General features: G+C 35.8%; 1 protein-coding gene across 2 annotated transcripts; it reads left to right on the top strand.

Annotated features, from left to right (window-relative positions):
• Window positions 1–328: 328 nt before the first annotated feature.
• LOC144446952 (serine/threonine-protein phosphatase 2A 55 kDa regulatory subunit B beta isoform-like) lies at window positions 329–17,162 on the top strand. 2 transcript variants are annotated; one of them, XM_078136801.1, is made up of 8 exons: window positions 329–494; window positions 627–692; window positions 4,603–4,700; window positions 8,060–8,225; window positions 8,994–9,284; window positions 9,998–10,162; window positions 11,201–11,462; window positions 12,533–17,162. In XM_078136801.1, exons 1-8 carry the CDS (start codon window positions 488–490, stop codon window positions 12,807–12,809), a joined length of 1,332 nt encoding a protein of 443 aa, XP_077992927.1. In that variant the 5' UTR covers window positions 329–487; the 3' UTR covers window positions 12,810–17,162. The 2 variants fall into 2 exon arrangements, with proteins under 2 accessions (XP_077992927.1, XP_077992926.1); XM_078136800.1 differs by having other exon boundaries at window positions 624–692.

Below are 17,162 nucleotides of genomic sequence, written 5' to 3'. Positions count from 1 at the left end.
TTTTACTTTTATTTTTACTTTTCTTTCTATTTTACTTTTGCTTTCACTTTACTTTTACTTTCCTTTTAATTTTGATTTTGTTTTCATTTCACTTTCATTTTTATTTCATTCTACTTTTATTTTAATTCTATCTTTATATTTTTTTTAAAATATTTTAATCTTTTTTCTTAATTTTATTAATTTTCTATCAAAACAATTCGCATATAATGTATGGCAGCCCTGGGCCACCATAGTTAGAGTAAACGACTGTAAAAGAGGAGCTTCTGACATCTCTTCCTCACAACGAGGCTTTGTGACGTCATTTCATAGTATCTTCCGTACAGTGAAGTGCGCCATTTTGAAAGTCGTCGACGGTCTTAGTGAACGGTCGCGGCGCTGAATCCTAGCGCCATCCTCGCCATCCGCCGCCAAATAGCTGATGCAGACCAAGCAAAGGATATTTCAAACATTCGTTCACAATTCTAGGGTTATATTTTAGCTCTATATTATGGCTGGTGAGTGAAAATAAGGATTTACATGCACCTATTAATTACATGTTTATTATAGAGCGTACCGTTTGCACCTATTCCTCACATGTATGTGTATTGGCTTCGTTCTTACAGAAGGCTATTTTTTCTATTTAGCAGGGACTGGCGAGGTACAGTGGTGTTTCTCGCAAGTAAAAGGAACAGTAGAAGAAGATGTCACAGAAGGTAATTGTACTTTTCGTTGTTGAATTGGTTGTATTTTCTACGCGTTTACGGTTTACGTTCACAGACCCTCAAGTCGGAAATGTCACTCGGACTGTTTTTGTTAGATTATATAATTAACCACCGGTTTTTGTATAGGGTTTTAATTTCTAGTGAAAATAACAAGGGTATTTTTAATCTTAAGACAGTGGAGTATATAGGAAGGGTCAATATGGCCATTTCACCCGGTTCAAGTTCACCACAGTGACAACTTGACCAGATCGGCATAAAACACCCTTTTAGTAACAGTTATTCGGCTCGCGCACGTACACCGCCTTCAAATCTTAAACATGCCTTATAAGATACGAGTGCTGTCATCTTGGGAACATCGTTCGTTCGTTTTACCTAGCTTACAAGAAAAAAGCAAAGTCATTATTATGCGGATAATGGCATGTAAAAAGTGGAACTGATTTTGAAAAGAATGACCTAACCTTTGACACACTGATTTTGCTACCCTGGAAAGCTTGTGTTGCCGGTGACCAGGCAGGTTACATAGTCTTGCCTCTCACAAATCTCTCGCTTTGTATATTGAAAGTTAGGCTGATGCTATGCCATCGGAATTTGTCTCTCAATACAGGTTATTTTACACCAATACTAGTCTGAACTCTCAATATTGGCACATATATATTGTTTTACATGCATATTTAGAAGATTGGCAGGAAGTAGGTCAGAACATTGCTAAGGTTTCCCCTTGTGTGTACCTTTGTTAAGTGTATAGGGGCCCTCCCTATTAAAAGCTAACGTTTACATAAATTCAACAATGTGTTATTGTATAGATTTATACAAGTTAGTGTGAATGCTAATGTTTATAACTGTTGAACACTGAATGGTACACTCTCATACTGAGGAGACTGTTTATACCAACATAAAATGAAGACATGAAAGTATATGTGCACTGCGTTATAATTCTGTACAGTACTACTCTGTGTATTAAGTACCATGTTAGGATCAGCATATACTTACGAAAACATAGAACAAATTTTATTTTGGAGTAACAGGCTTTGATAAGTTTGAATTGACAAGTTATATATATATATATATATATGTATATAAGCTAGAAAATGGTATTTCATTAACTAGAAAAATTGCTAAAATGAAAGACTATTATATGCAAGAGTAAAAAAAATGGCCTTGCTGTGTGCCCCCAATCTTGACTGATAAAGTAACGTAAAAAAAAAAATAACGTAAAAAAAAAGGGGGGGGGGGTTTATAAGCTACTAGTAAGTCTCAAACTTCATCTTTCACACACACATATAAGATAGTCCTGGGTGGGTGCTTAGTACTGAAAGGGTTAAATGCAATAGATTTATCTGTCGCAGTAAATCACAAAAATGGGACTAGTTTCACACCACAAGAAGACTTCATCAGTAACTACCTGAAACAAATGGGTTCTGAAACACTTTTCATCAATTTAGTAGACCTTCTTGAGCTGTTTATTTCATTTATGAAGTAGTTTACATACATAATAACATTGTCACATAATATCTCTTAAAAGGTACAGACAGTCGTATAGATTAGAAAGATAATAATTGACTATATGTAAGTTTGACATCAGTAGACCTATAACATTGCAAGTCCAAAGTTTCGCTCATTTTTTTTAATACACTATAATAACGCAATAGTTTACCCGAAAGGCAGGTATACTCAAGGTTAGGCTATGATTTGTGACATACAGCCTGTGCGAAAGCAAAAAAAATTGATTAAGGTGAAACACCACTCGAGGAAGTAAAGGCATTTTCATAAACTTTGGATTCTGGAGAGTGATCTCATGGTTTCACATCATCTAAAAGTCATGTGATTTCAGGGAAACACCTAGTTGAACTTCTGTCTCATTTAGGGGATTTTTGCTGTGGGTCAATGTTGGAGGGGGAGGGGGGGTTATTGCTATTGTAATCTCAACAGACTTTGCACTGAAGCAGTATCTTCTCTGAATGAAATGAAAAGTTGCTCCTCTTCAACAACATTGAATACACCTAGCACTGGAGCGAGTATTTGAACCTTACCTCATACAAATAAGGTCGTTCAAATCCATAGGGTCCACCCACATCGCTGTGAACACAGTGCTGTCATATGCTTGTTCTTCACCACTGGCATATGAATATATTACCACAGCTAGCTATGATCCAATCTGAATGAAATATTAACATAAAACTAATATTCTGACATATGAGAGACTTACAATTAACTTACAAAATATTCATATGCAGAGAAACATAAAGACTATTTTCTCTACCACTGTACCAGAGTTATAATTAGATGTTATTAAGATTAGCCAATGTTTTTCTTTATTCAGCTGAGGAATATACATGTGACCTAAGGGGACTTTGTCACTACTTGTCTAGCGACTTGTAGTGACAACCCTTAGGTCATGAGTAATTTCCAGATGATTGAACAAAAATATTTGAGAATAACATAATTATACTAGCACCATTAATATTTTTTAAAAATCTGTGAAATTAATGGCGATTTTTAATGTTTTGACACATTTCGAACAGAACCAGTAATGTAGAAAGCGGTGTGACATAGAATGACCAGGGTATAAATTCCATATTTTTTGCTTGTGCATGGTATAATCCTTTCTACATGTATCTATGTCATACATAGAGAAAAAGTCATGTCACCTCCCAGGCTCCCACCTAACACATGGTTTAATAATTAAAAACAAAATATTGGTTAAAGTAGGTCTGTAGCTTTACTTAATTAGCTTCGTTTAAATTCAAGTTGACCATCAGCATACACCATATTGGACATGACCTTGTTCATTTAATGTCGGAAATAGCCAGTGTTTGTTCAGAGAACATCAGGAACTGTAGTGCCATTGGTACATTTTTAGTCAGTCTTAAAGCATGTCTGTAGTAGTGACTACTAGTGGTGCTCCAACTTCTCCGATAACAAGATTGATACTGCCTCAGATATAAGTGTCACACATCATGTTTACATTTTGTAACTTATACCCTGGTGCAAATTGAAAATTACCAAATGTAAACACTGTTGCAATTTAAAATGGTCTGATTTCATCATAGTCGGCACATCCGTGAGTGGTTAATGAATTCTTAAATGAGTAATTTTTCATAAGTCAACTAATAGTGACTTCCTCCTCAAATCAATCAGAACGAGTAGGAAATTGAAAAATATGGATGTTTGTTGGGCACTCGTAGGCTCAATGTGATGTTGGCTAAAAGTCCAGCACTACTTCAGATGATGGTGATGTTACATTTTGTATTTATGCTAGAAAACATGACCTCTTTGCATTTCTAGCAGGATTATTTGCCTTGGCCACATAAATTTTGTCTGTCAGGGCAGTAAATAACACTGATATGTGCAGTAAACAATCAAGGATTTTATTTGTAATTCACATTAATTGAATGTTTAATCGTAAGTAATAAACAGAGACACCATGGACGCAGAAGTCCTAACCACGATTATAGCAGGCCGCCATTTTGTACATGTAATTGTGTGTAAGCCGCTTAGCACGAGTCACTAATTTTTACTGAGAGCTCTTCACATACTTGCAATGTTATAACTTGCCTTGCACACATATAAACTGCATGGAAGGTAGTCAAAATATCTTGGTCTAATATTGAAATTTTCTTGAACATATATAATTCATTAGTGCACTACATTCCAATCCGAGATAATGGAAGGAAAACACATCCATAAATGCATTTATTAGGGGTTGTTAATATCTGGTACATAATGAAACCACTGATCTGGTTGTAAAGTGTGGGTGTTATAGATATGTTAGATTGTTTTATAGCAGGATTGGATTTCACCTAGGTTTAAAAATAGAAACTAGATGTTAATCATTATGTGCAATGAAATGCCAGTAATACAATATTCAATTGCCTCTTTTCCTTCTGTGTCCATGTTACAGCTGACATCATCTCAACCGTAGAGTTCAACCACGATGGAGAATTACTAGCGACAGGAGACAAAGGAGGACGTGTTGTCATTTTCCAGCGCGATCAGGCAGTGAGTATGCAATTTATGCAATGTATCGAATCACGTACATGGAAACAATCCGTACAGGCACACATATATTTTTCATATTGGTGAACTGCCAGTAATCCGACAAGATGTTTGTTTTATGTGTACATTTGTATAAGCCATGCATTTATACTATGGTGACTACTAATGATGCAAGTGTAGTATTGAATTCTCAAAACTTGATGTTGATGGTCGAAAACAGCAAACAAACTGATACACATACATGTACCATTCAGTTATTTGAATGTTAAATGTTCTACATTGACTTGTGTTTTGGGTCTTAAACCCGACTGACTTAATCTGTTGCTCCAAAAGGTCACCAGGTCAAGTGATGCTACAATGAAAGAGTGCTGGTTTATAAGCCACAGCATTCTTGTTCTACCGCTTGAGAGGTATTATTGAAATGAAAACTACTTGTGTCGTTCTACCATTACTATTTGAAATGCGACCCGCAGTAATGTTAAAGATGCACAATGAAGGATAATTTGTGTGATTGAAAGTAGCTCATCACATTTTAAAAAAATATCAAAACACCAAGTTATCAGTATTGTGCTCAATTTTGTGAAGAAAATGCTAGTTTTGAATGTAAATTTGTTGGGTGACTTGCTGATTGTACTGTTCTTGTCCTGTATCATGGCAATGGTAGTAGTAGTAGTAAAATTCATTTTTTTAAGACAGGGTAGCCTAGTAACAACAAAGACTGATTACCACTCGGCCCCTGTTGCCACTCAAAAACCTGCCAATTCACTGTTTAACTCTTTCACCACCATTGGCCTCATGGGATTGTTTGTGCTCCACCAGCCCCCTCACTAACATAAAGTGAGAGTGAGTGGTGTGCAATCAAATTGATATAAAAATACTTAGAATTGCCCAATCTTTGAATATTAGGTATCATTTTACTGGAAAATAAATTGTCTATGTCATACTTACAAATAAACACATTCAAATATTACATTCACAACTGAAATTTGGGTTAAAATAAGAAAATATTGGTAAAAAAAACCTGTGTTGTTTATTTATTGACATGTCACAAATAAACAAAACATTTATATTACAAACAAAATTCAAAATACCAACATTTATGTTTCTACAAAATTCTGTATACTGGTTAAATGGTCAAAATCGGCGAAAATTTGGCAGAAATGTTATTTTCAGTCGTATTAAATTTGAACGGAAAAAAATAACGGCTCTCTAATCTGATTACGACGCAATTAGTCGGTCCCGCACCGACAATGAAAGGGACAAAAATACCTGAAGTCGTTGCACCAATACCTTCAGAAAAATCAGTTTGTGTAATTATATATCATTATTTGACAGAACAACAAAAAATTATCACCAAATTTATGCTCAAAATCAGTAAAAAATGCCCACAAGTTGGTAGTATACGAGTCCTAATCGGGACGCCAAAGTGGCGCTTTTTGCCAACATGCTGTACCCACAAAACAAAATATGCAGTCGGGACTTTGAAGTTACGTTGCGATAATCTGATCCTTCCATTTCCTGCATTGAGTTCACTCAGTCATCTCCTTGTATAAAACATCGTATTCATAGTCAAAATTGAGTGGAAATTTCTACGAACAGCACCGTTATTTACATTGTAACTTACGTTAGGGGAGACAGATTTTGCTTCGGCGATGTTGAAATTTGAATTTTACGTTGAAAAACGCACATAAAAAATCCGATTCGTAAAATCGCCCGTATCGTGCATAAATTTCCCTCCACGACCTTCACACGCTGAGCTAGTACAAATACAAGTCATTACTGAGATGTAACAAAAGAAATAAAACCAAAATAATCCATTTTATAGCCAAAAATTACAACCAAGACGTTAGTATGGGAGTCGGTATCTGTCACAAGATCGCGTAAATTTGCCGACATTCAAAAATTCAACCGTAAACTGCCGCCGGCAGCTCATACGGACTTAGCGGGAATTTGATGCTTACATACAAGTACAATGTGTTCCCACAGCTAAATACTTGTATTCAATGATGTATTTCGAGTCAAATTCAGTCGAAATATCCAAAGACAGTGACATAATTTATATCGTAGACCATGTTATGAGAGCCGTTAATTATATCCGCCATGTTTAAATTCGATCTTGTGGGCGAAAAACGCACGTAAAATTACGATCGCTCGTCATTTGGATCGTAGCTCTCGATACCGTTCACTATCATACATTCAAAATGGCAGGCAATATAAACAAGGCTAATACGCATGTGTGGAACTAGTTATGGCAGCAAATTTTGCAGCAATTGCTGCCTTTGAACGGTTTTACGGCAAGATAGGTGAATGAACTTTGGCGTCCCGGTATACCGGGTACTGGTGGGCGCCCTAGCGCGTCCCGGTATACCGGGTACTGGTGGTGAAAGGGTTAAACTACTTTGATATGTGTATAATATACATACAATGACAGACAAAATGATGTCAAGGCACTTTGTGTAAACAACATGTCTTGATACTTTTCACTTATAGATACATCTAACTTTCCTCAAAATCATAGTTGCCATCATACTATGAGATTTGGAACCCCTTCAGCACTTTTTTATGTCAATTAAGTTTACTCCCTCATACTTGCAAATTATGTTAGGAAAACATTTTTTATCCCTACTCAGAGGTAAACTTATTCTAAGAAATGTACAGGTGAGGAGGTATTCACACAGGATGTGATTTTCATCAAAAATCGACAATTTAAAACTAAGTGTCAACATCAAAGCAAAAGAAATTTACTTGAATGAAAGCCATACTTTGGTTTGAACGAGTCTGTCTTTGAAAAAAATCAGAAGGATGTAGTAAAAGGAAAAGGAATATTAGAAATGAAATCCTCAGTACTTGTTATAGCTTTTCCCCTTCAAGCTAAGGTCAGAATAGAACAAGAAGGTTGATTTTCTATTGCGTGCATTGATAGATGTACATGTATGATGTAGTAGTGCATGCATAGTGTGTGGATTGGAAGTTACAGTGTCGACTAAGAAATGAAGGATTTTTATTTCTATGATGCACTTAAGTGGTAAAATTCTATTTTGGGTAATGAAAATTGGAATTCATAGATAAAAAATTCAAATTATGTTGAAACAGCAATAAAGAGACACTTCTTTCAAATTCGCCTTACTGTGTAAAAAGATAGGGAATACAATTAAAAGACAAGCGAATATGCATTCAAAATATGCATAGCAACAAGACCATGCCCATTTGTGGTGTAAATAATAACATAAACTACAGTTGTGCTACAAAGCCATTGGCACTATTTTTGTCCTATGATTTGATATCTTGAAAATCCTGACTTGTACACTTGCAGAAGTTTGCAGTTTATGCATTCATGTCTCCTGTCATTTGTGTATTTATAGACCAAAAATTCAACGCCTCGTCGTGGGGAGTATAATGTGTATAGCACCTTCCAGAGTCATGAGCCAGAGTTTGACTACTTAAAAAGTTTAGAAATAGAGGAAAAAATAAATAAAATTAAATGGTTAGCAAGACAAAACCATGCTCACTTTTTACTTTCAACAAATGGTAAGTAGAAGTATTACCCTGGTTGTTGAGCCTTCGATTTACTCAGATAGACACAAACTAAAACTATTGATGGCAACATGTTGATACAACTATCATAAGCTATTGAATGGATGTTGTAGGGAGTCTCAGTAGGGAGTTCAAGTTTCATAAACTTGCAGTGTAATGTTTTGGGACTTCTAATGTTTACACTAACTTGATCACAGGGTGATTGGAATCGGATAACAGAGGAACTGCTATCACCCACTTGTGTAATCTACCACATTGAAGAATGATAGATTTAGCTTTTGTGTCTATCTTAGAAAACCGAAGACTCGACTACCAGTGTCGTATTAGTTGTGTCAATTTGAAGGGGTAATTTTTAGTCAGAAGACTAACTAATGATAAGCCAGGGAACCGATGAGGTTGGGGGTTTACTGTGTCAAGTTGTAGAGACTGATATGCAAATTGAGTAAGAAAATGTTATTCTTCATGGTGAAAAGGTAAAATGTGTATGAAAAAACTGATGTGGCATTTGATTTTCTGATTTTCTTTATTGGCATTTTACTTTGGTATGGAAGATTGTTAAAATGCTTGATGAGATGGAAGTATGCAAAAATGAGTCAAAATATTTCTTTTGCCAGTTTGGTACTACCTCGTGTGGTAGAAATTAAGATTAGGCAGTATTTTACTGTTGAAATTATGAAGTTTCTCTAGAATTGGTGTTTTCTGAGTTTTGTAAAGCAATAGAAGGATGGATTTTCTAGAAACGAAATTTCTTTTCCTTTACAGATAAGACTGTCAAATTATGGAAAGTGTCGGAGAGAGACAAGATGTGGGAAGGGTACAATCTAAAGGAAGAAGATGGTACTTTACGCGATCCCATGGGGTTTGGTAACTTGGTAATACCAGAGGTGAAGCCAATGGAATTGATGGTGGAAGCCAGTCCCAGACGGATTTTTGCAAATGCTCACACCTATCATATCAACTCTATATCAGTGAATAGTGATGGAGAAACATATATATCAGCTGATGATCTTAGGGTAAATCTCTGGCACCTTGCCGTAACTGACCAGAGCTTTAGTATCCTTTTAAAGAATTCCTTTTCTTTAGTAGTAGTTCATGTGTTCCCAACAGACTTGTTAGTCTTCAATGGGCAAAGCCTGTTGTGGACTACTACATTAGGGTCCATCTGTCAGTGTAGGTGTACATCCACCTGTATCTCTGAAATGCAAAAGCCAATTTCAATGAAATCTGGTGCAAATGTCAGCTGCTATTGTCTGCCTAAGCATGTCACTTTGATTCTCGACTTTTGCAATAATGATCCAATGGCAGCCATATTTGTTGTACAAATTCCCCTATTTTACCCAAAACACTGAAAGATTAACAGATGAGAGACCTCATTAGAGTATCTACACTCAAGTTAACCTTGATGAACTTTCTAATGAGACTTTGACCTTGACTTTTATGTTCAAGGTCAAATGACCCAACATATACAAGTGTTACTGTATACCGCTGACATGCATGGACCAGTTTCAAACAAACCTGGTACAACTGTCAGTTACTGTTATCTGATTATGCACATTACTTTAAATAAAGAAACCTTTGTGATAATGACCAATTGATAGCCACACTTGTCGTAAAAATTCAGAATATGAATGCCTAAGTTGAAATAGTTGACTATTGTCAACGAAAATTTGTTACTCGGTCAAGCTATCCACGACTTTAACCTTTGTTTAAAACCTGTTCACTATATGTGTGCATTTTTTTGTGTTCTCCTTAACCAAGTTCACCAGATATTGTTGACATCAAGCCAGCAAACATGGAAGAACTGACAGAAGTTATCACAGCAGCAGAATTCCACCCTAATGAGTGTAATACATTTGTTTATAGTAGTAGTAAAGGCACCATTAGGCTATGTGATATGAGAGCCCAGGCATTGTGCGACCAACATGCAAAGAGTAAGTACAAATTTGATTTCATTTTTGACCGACTCTGCTATGTCCTGTAAATGTTTTGCTAACCTCGACATGTGTTTCCCCGTATAAGGGTTCGCTGTCGACTGCTAGCCACCTGATAGCAATATCAACAGATGGGTGTGTTGTCGTCAGATTTATGTAGAGAGGCTCTATCTTTGTTCTAATGGTATGGCAGCAAGCAATGAAAGTTTTGGCTTACAAAGATTGACAAAAACTTAAAACTGTTGCTGTTCAATGTGGTAGATTACACAAGTAGGTGATAGCAGTGCCTTTGTTGTATGGAAATGTAATCACCTTGTTACCAAGGTGGTGTGTGGCCACTTGAGAAAAACTAGCTAGTATAATAAACGTTACCCTACAGCAAGTACAGTTAAACTTGCAATGTCCCTTCAGTAGCTTATCTCAACACAATAACGGTTTTAGGTTGCGTCTCTTTCTCAGTTATAGCCAAAACCTTGAATGTTGCTGTCATACCAGTTACACTGTCTAGTATTTGTTATTTCAACCCACATGAAATTCTCAACATCATACTTACAATCACGTTCACTACTTGTATGAGAGCTAAACTAATTTTTGCAAACCACTGATGCACAGCAGTTTTTTGGTACTCGCAAAATTTTGGTTTTCTGTATCCTTACTGTGTGCTGACTGGAATGGAAACCCACTTTTTATCATTTTGACAAATAACACAAAATTTTTGTCTCGTATTTCAAGCACACTGCTCAGAACCAAAATCGCTGATTGTGAATTTTATGCATATTATTTTTGTGTGTATGTGAATTCATGAAAATTATACCAAAAACAATAACAGAAAGCTATGCGTACTAAAATGTTAACCATACACACAACAGAATTTGATAAGCTTGGAGCTATTGACTGCAAACTGTCAGTCTTGTTCACTCGATGATACAAAAAAATGTAGATGACGCTGTTTATGAAAACAGAAACAGAAAGCTTTGTTTTCTACAGAGTTGCCATATATATACCATAACTTTTTGTTTTCTTTCTTCTCATTGACAGTGTTCGAGGAGCCAGAAGATCCTAGTAACCGCTCCTTCTTCTCAGAGATTATTTCATCAATATCAGATGTTAGGTTTAGTCATAGTGGTCGCTATTTAATATCTAGAGATTATTTATCAGTTAAAGTGTGGGACCTCCACATGGATACCGTTCCAGTAGAAACCTTCCAAGTTCACGAATATCTACGTAGTAAATTATGTTCCCTCTATGAAAATGACTGTATATTTGATAAGTTTGAGTGTGTATGGAATGGCACAGACAGGTAAGTGTTATTTTATTGACCCCTAGTTCATTGTTAAATTTGTAACTTTGCTCGTTGAATACTTTGCATCACGTTGTGTTTGAACAGAAATCATGGACTGCAATGATTTTCAAGGAAGTTGTAATTAGATATTATTCCCCAATATTTGTCTTCATTAGCAAAGAAAAATATGAGTAACTTAGGGGGCCTTGTCACTATGAGTCACCAGACGATTAGTGATAGAACCAGTATTTTCTGGTTGAATGAAGAAAACTAGTGGGGGAATATTGTAATTATACTTCCCCAAGCATAATTTATGAAAAAGTGGGGGGGGGGGGGGGGGGGGGGTGTTGGACCGTTTTTACTCATATTGTGGTTACTGCAGAACCAGTGACGTGCACATGCAGTAGACTTGGGTTGTTGCGACATAGAGTAATCAGGGTATATAATCCATATTTTCTGTTCAAAGACTATAACTTGACTTGTATATGGTATAAATGTGTATGCCACTATTTCTTCTGCATCATTGCATACTTGTGCAAGCTACAATAATAGCACAGTCATGTAAAGTGTGTATGTCATGTTTTCAACCTTGTAGACAAAGATATAAGCTTCTTACATTGAAATTAGAAGTAGTCATTCAATGCACATAGTTTCTCAAGTCAAACACTGTGTTTGTAGTATGCGAGGCTTAGAATAGAGTCAATAGATTTAACACTTCACTGTCTTTCATTGGTATGTGCTGGCTGAAAAATACATGAAACAATCACATGAAATGAAACCAATCTATATGGTTGCTTTGATTAGCCGAGTTAACCTCACTACTACTCGTTGATGTACACTGGCTTGATGTCCATGTGTAAACAGTCATGAAAGGTTCAGGCTGTTTGTTTGTCAATAAATTGCAAATTTAAAGGATATGGATAGGATTTGGGCTGAATGAAATCTTACATCAGCAAGTTCACCAACTTTATTTTTACAGTATTTCACAATAGTATCTTATTGTGATAAGATAAGCCAATTGTAAATCAATGTGGACAACCTTCATTGCAAAGAAATAAATTGTTGTTTTCTTCTTCGATTTCTTACAGTGCAATTATGACTGGTTCATATAATAATTTCTTCCGAATGTTCGACCGCAACACAAAGCGTGACATCACACTAGAGGCATCAAGGGAAAACGCAAAGCCCAAACAGGTGCTGAAGCCCAGGCGAGTGTGTGCAGGAGGCAAGCGAAAGAAGGATGAAATTAGTGTAGATAGTTTGGACTTCAACAAGAAGATTCTTCACACTGCGTGGCACCCATCAGAAAATATCATAGCTGTAGCCGCAACAAATAATTTGTATATATTTACAGACAAGCAATAGTCGAGAGTCCGGTCCCCATAGTCAACATGTGTACGTTTATCACAGTATTCACAAAGTGTAAACCCCGCCACCCAGTAGAGTATTCACAAAGGCTTAAAAATAAGCTGTACATGTATGTTTCCATATTTTCTACAGGATTATGTGTGTGTTTCTGACTTTATTTGGCTCCTACTGCAGTCTCAACTCGTTTAGGGAGAATGACAGCATTTTGTTTTGTAATGTTCTTCTGAAAATGACCAAAATTTGAAGAAAAAACCCCCCCAAAAACCTTGCTCTATGTAAAATACTGCAGAATTGTAAGCCTATTGAAACAAATATATATATAAAAAAAAAATTGAAAACATTGCAAAATGCAGCTAAGTCAGACCATACCAACATCTTGCATCTCCATGCTTCAGGGAAAACTCAACAGCAATCTTAAAACTTGTAACTCAAAAACAAAACAAAAAAATAATCAGACAGGAGCTGTTGTAACTTGCATTTGTCAAAAGTCCTTTCTATTTGAATGTGCTTTATTACATGCATAATGTACTGTAACGTCTATGTGAAACGATCCCAAATATCTTTCAATTTTAAACCGGTTTTTAACATAAGGGGAAAAAGGGTGGCTTCCAAATTCAGGATGCAACCATTTCCACAATGTAACATCGCACAAAACAAATTTCAGATTAGTTGAAGAGTAACAAGGGGAAAGTCTAGAATTAACTAAAAGAATTGTCAAGAACGAGAATTTTTTACGAGGCTTATAAAGTTATGATTAGGATACTCTTTGTGTAAGTTCATCCAAATGAAATGAAAATATTTTACAATATTTTAAGTTAGAAATGTGTTAAGTTGTAGTTGATGCCAGAAGACAGTTCCTGGCTAATAGAAGACGGTTCCTGGCTAATATTGATAATACCGCAGGTTGAGGGTAGAGTTGCTCATTTGCTGATACAAAGGGAGTGTTGTTGTAAGACTACAGCAAGTTAGATCATAGAGTAAGAGGAAGGAGTTTCATTCAATCTAATTGGAAAGCTCGAGTTGAAAGCGTACGATATAGCAGCTGTACTTCTCATAGAAAAACCTTTGTATTACGTCATTCAGCAAATCAGATTTGTCAAGTTTCATTTGAAAATTTACTCACTGAAAACTTGTTAGATTAGGATGCCATTCATTTGCACTGTTACTGTATATGAAAGATTATTTTTTTTTGTGATAGTCAAGCTGATTTATACAAATTAAAAAATACCTCAATGAAATTCAAAAGATTATTCTTTCTTTTTTTTTCTTTTTTTTTTGTTGCTAGAATGGTAAAATCACATTTCATGCTGCTGTAAGCATTTGTGATTTAGAGGCAATTTTTTTGTATGAATTGTAACTCCACGGCTCCACATTTCTTACTTAAAGTGTACATGTAATTATATATCAACTGCCATTTACTAAATTTTGCAAACCAGCAAGTTTGTGTTATGTAGTACTTTTTGTGTCATAGCTTAGTTTTTATGCAAATATGGTGGTAGAAAATCACAGATTTTTGTACAAAAGTGTTAACTTTTACTGTACATGTATGTAGTTGGCTGGTGGTGTCAGTGTGTATGGCAGAAAGAGGGAACATTTGCAAAAATGTAAGATTTGAAACTTTGTGAACCCGTTTTCAAACATGTTAAACATGCTTCAGTGCAGTCGTTCGTTGTACATTCCAAATCACTAGACCTGCTAGTGTACAAAAATTGTAGGAAGTATGCACAAATCGTTCCAGCTTTTCCACGACCTTTACAAAGAAACATAATGTGCAACCTAACTGAAATATTCTGAGGTAGTGGAGAGCAGTGATTTTGGCACTTTCTACATTTTCTGTCAACAGTGCTTCAAAGCCGAGCCATCATCTAATTTGATGAGTAAAAGTAATGTGACTACAACTAATGTGTTCTACCTAGCTAGTTGGAATACAACACTGTTTTTGCAGGCATGCTACACACCAATCTGACCACAATTTGCAAAGTCATGTAACTACTGGTAATAACATATTTTCCTTTTCTTGCCGTACACACTATTTGGGTACTAAATACTTAATGTATGTCGGAAGGTATTTCAACTCCTACACTAGTGTTTTATGTTGCATGTTACTGCAGGCATATTGCAGTAATGGCATGGTACTGCAGTGGTGGTGGCTACACATCTTGTGATAAACAGCAAGTCTTTTTTAGACACCAACTGGCACTGCCCAGAGGTGGCTTATGTGTTGAGTTTTGTCTGTGTGTGCGTTCACCCTTGTATCTCTGGCATACACCAACCAATTTCAACCAAGCCTGCCACAAAGGTAACATGCTATGTGAGACATGCACGTCACTTTGTTTTTCAACTGAATCAAATGGCAGGCATATTTGTTATATGTGCATTCACCCTCGTATCTCTGGCATGCACCAACTGATTTCAACCAAAACTAGCACAAAGATAACATGCTATGTGAGACATATGCAAGTCACTTTGTTTTGCGACTGAATCAAATATGGCTGAATGGTGGCCATATTTAGTGTTAAATTTCACTCTATGGATCATAACTTTGTAGATGTAATACAGTGACGCCATTCAAGTGTCTACACCCATATCAAATATGAGCTTTCTTTTACGACCTTGACGTGTGACCTTGAAAATCTTCTTCAAGGTGAAATAGCCAAAATTGGGTTTTCTTCATAGCTTTTTGAATCAAACATTGCAAGTGATAATATTTTAATCATGACTTGGGTTTGACTGTGAGGCGTATGCAAGTTATTTAATTGACCTGTATAGCAAAATGGCAACCATAGCTGTGATAGAAAGCACATTTGCCTGAGATCTCCAAAGTTTGATAAATATGGACACCATACAAGTATCTACCCTCGCATTATCAATGATAAGCTTTCTGATGGAGACCGTGACCTAGATATTGATATGTTTGCGAGGTGAAATGACTGAAATTTTTCTTTTTGGTTTGTATGTTAACTCAAGAAGTTGAAGACACCATGGTTATGTCTATACCCCAAAGTGCAGCTTTCTTTTTATACCTTGACCTTTGACCTCCACATTCAGGGTCAAATCGTAAATTGGTCAATAAATTTTTGTATCAAGAGACGCCATTCAAATTTGCACAATAAGTTTGCCAGAAAATACGCCAGTTGGGTGCTATGTCTTTGATGAAATGCTTGTTTTTTTATTCAATTTGTAAAATCCTCACACAACTGACAAGACTGATCACAGCAACATTGTACATAAAAAGAGTCATGTATTTGTTCTTTTTCTTGTTTTGTATTATTGTAAGGTATGAACTTCAGTTTATGCTTAGATTTATGTTTCAAACCAAGGGGACATTGACGAGCGTCTTTTGCAAGACAATTGCATTTTAGGTAACCATTGCTTTTCTTAGTCATAGGTTTATAAATACAAGTATTGTCAAAGCGGTCAGTTTGTTTGCTGTCCCTAGTTACAATCAAGTATTTGTACATTTCAAATACATTTTCAGAAAGAACTGAGCAGAAAAATCATTAATTTTATGTGAGAGCATTTTGACAAAAAATACAAGCTGTTTTATAATTATGCATTACATTTCTATGTAATGTTGCATTTGTAAATTTTGTTCGCCATCAGCCTGCACAGGGAAAAGGATACATGTAAATTATAAGAAGTTATTTTGTGCAAGAGAAGTAGGTTTTTCATATGTTATTACAGCCTTGAATATGTGCAAGATAGCCGAGCACCCAGAATATATTTGGTTCTGTCTTAAAATTAAAGTGGTATCGATATGACCAAAAGCTATGGGTCTTGTCTGCAGGGGATGCTAAAAAGGGGTGTAAAATAAGTTTGTGTGACTCCAGATGGAGTGAAAAAGATCTTTCGTAGTTGTAAACAACTATAAGTTGTACGACAATGATTTTGTGTTGCTAGTGTTCAGTGGTGTTATGCCGAGGGGTTGCTTTCCAAGGAGTAGTCATTTGATAGTGATAATAGTTGCCCACCAAATGATAATCAGATTTGGAGAAATCCCACCCAGTAGTAGCACTTGATATGTGTTTCTAATACGTAAATTGTAATGTCAGTTTTGTTGAGAGAAACATGGGTGTATTTCTGACTTGCATCTCTTATGATAAGAACATCGACACTACTTGATGTTTTTACTTCTTTTTTTCCAGGCTGTATTGTCTAGTTTCTTCCCTGATATGCAAATGTGTCTGTTATTTTGCTAGGAAAACAAAAATCATGAAATATTGAACCATGCGAGACCAGAATAGTGGTAATTTATTCTGTTGTCATTCCAGATTCTTCTCCAAAATGTTTATATTGGCCATGTTATGTGGCAAATTTTATTCAGAAAAATAAAAATGAAAAAGCATCTGT

Source organism: Glandiceps talaboti, chromosome 15 (genome assembly GCF_964340395.1).
Source record: "Glandiceps talaboti chromosome 15, keGlaTala1.1, whole genome shotgun sequence".
Classification (NCBI taxonomy): Eukaryota; Metazoa; Hemichordata; class Enteropneusta; family Spengelidae; genus Glandiceps; species Glandiceps talaboti.
Note: the sequence above shows the minus strand (reverse complement) of the source record. Positions and strands in the feature narration are given on the sequence as shown.

Bases quoted from the DNA above. Each gene is read 5' to 3' on its own strand.
- LOC144446952 (XM_078136800.1), top strand. The intron at 693-4,602 runs GTAATTGTACTT...TCCATGTTACAG, and splicing joins AGAAGAAGATGTCACAGAAG to CTGACATCATCTCAACCGTA. The intron at 10,163-11,200 runs GTAAGTACAAAT...TCTCATTGACAG, and splicing joins GTGCGACCAACATGCAAAGA to TGTTCGAGGAGCCAGAAGAT.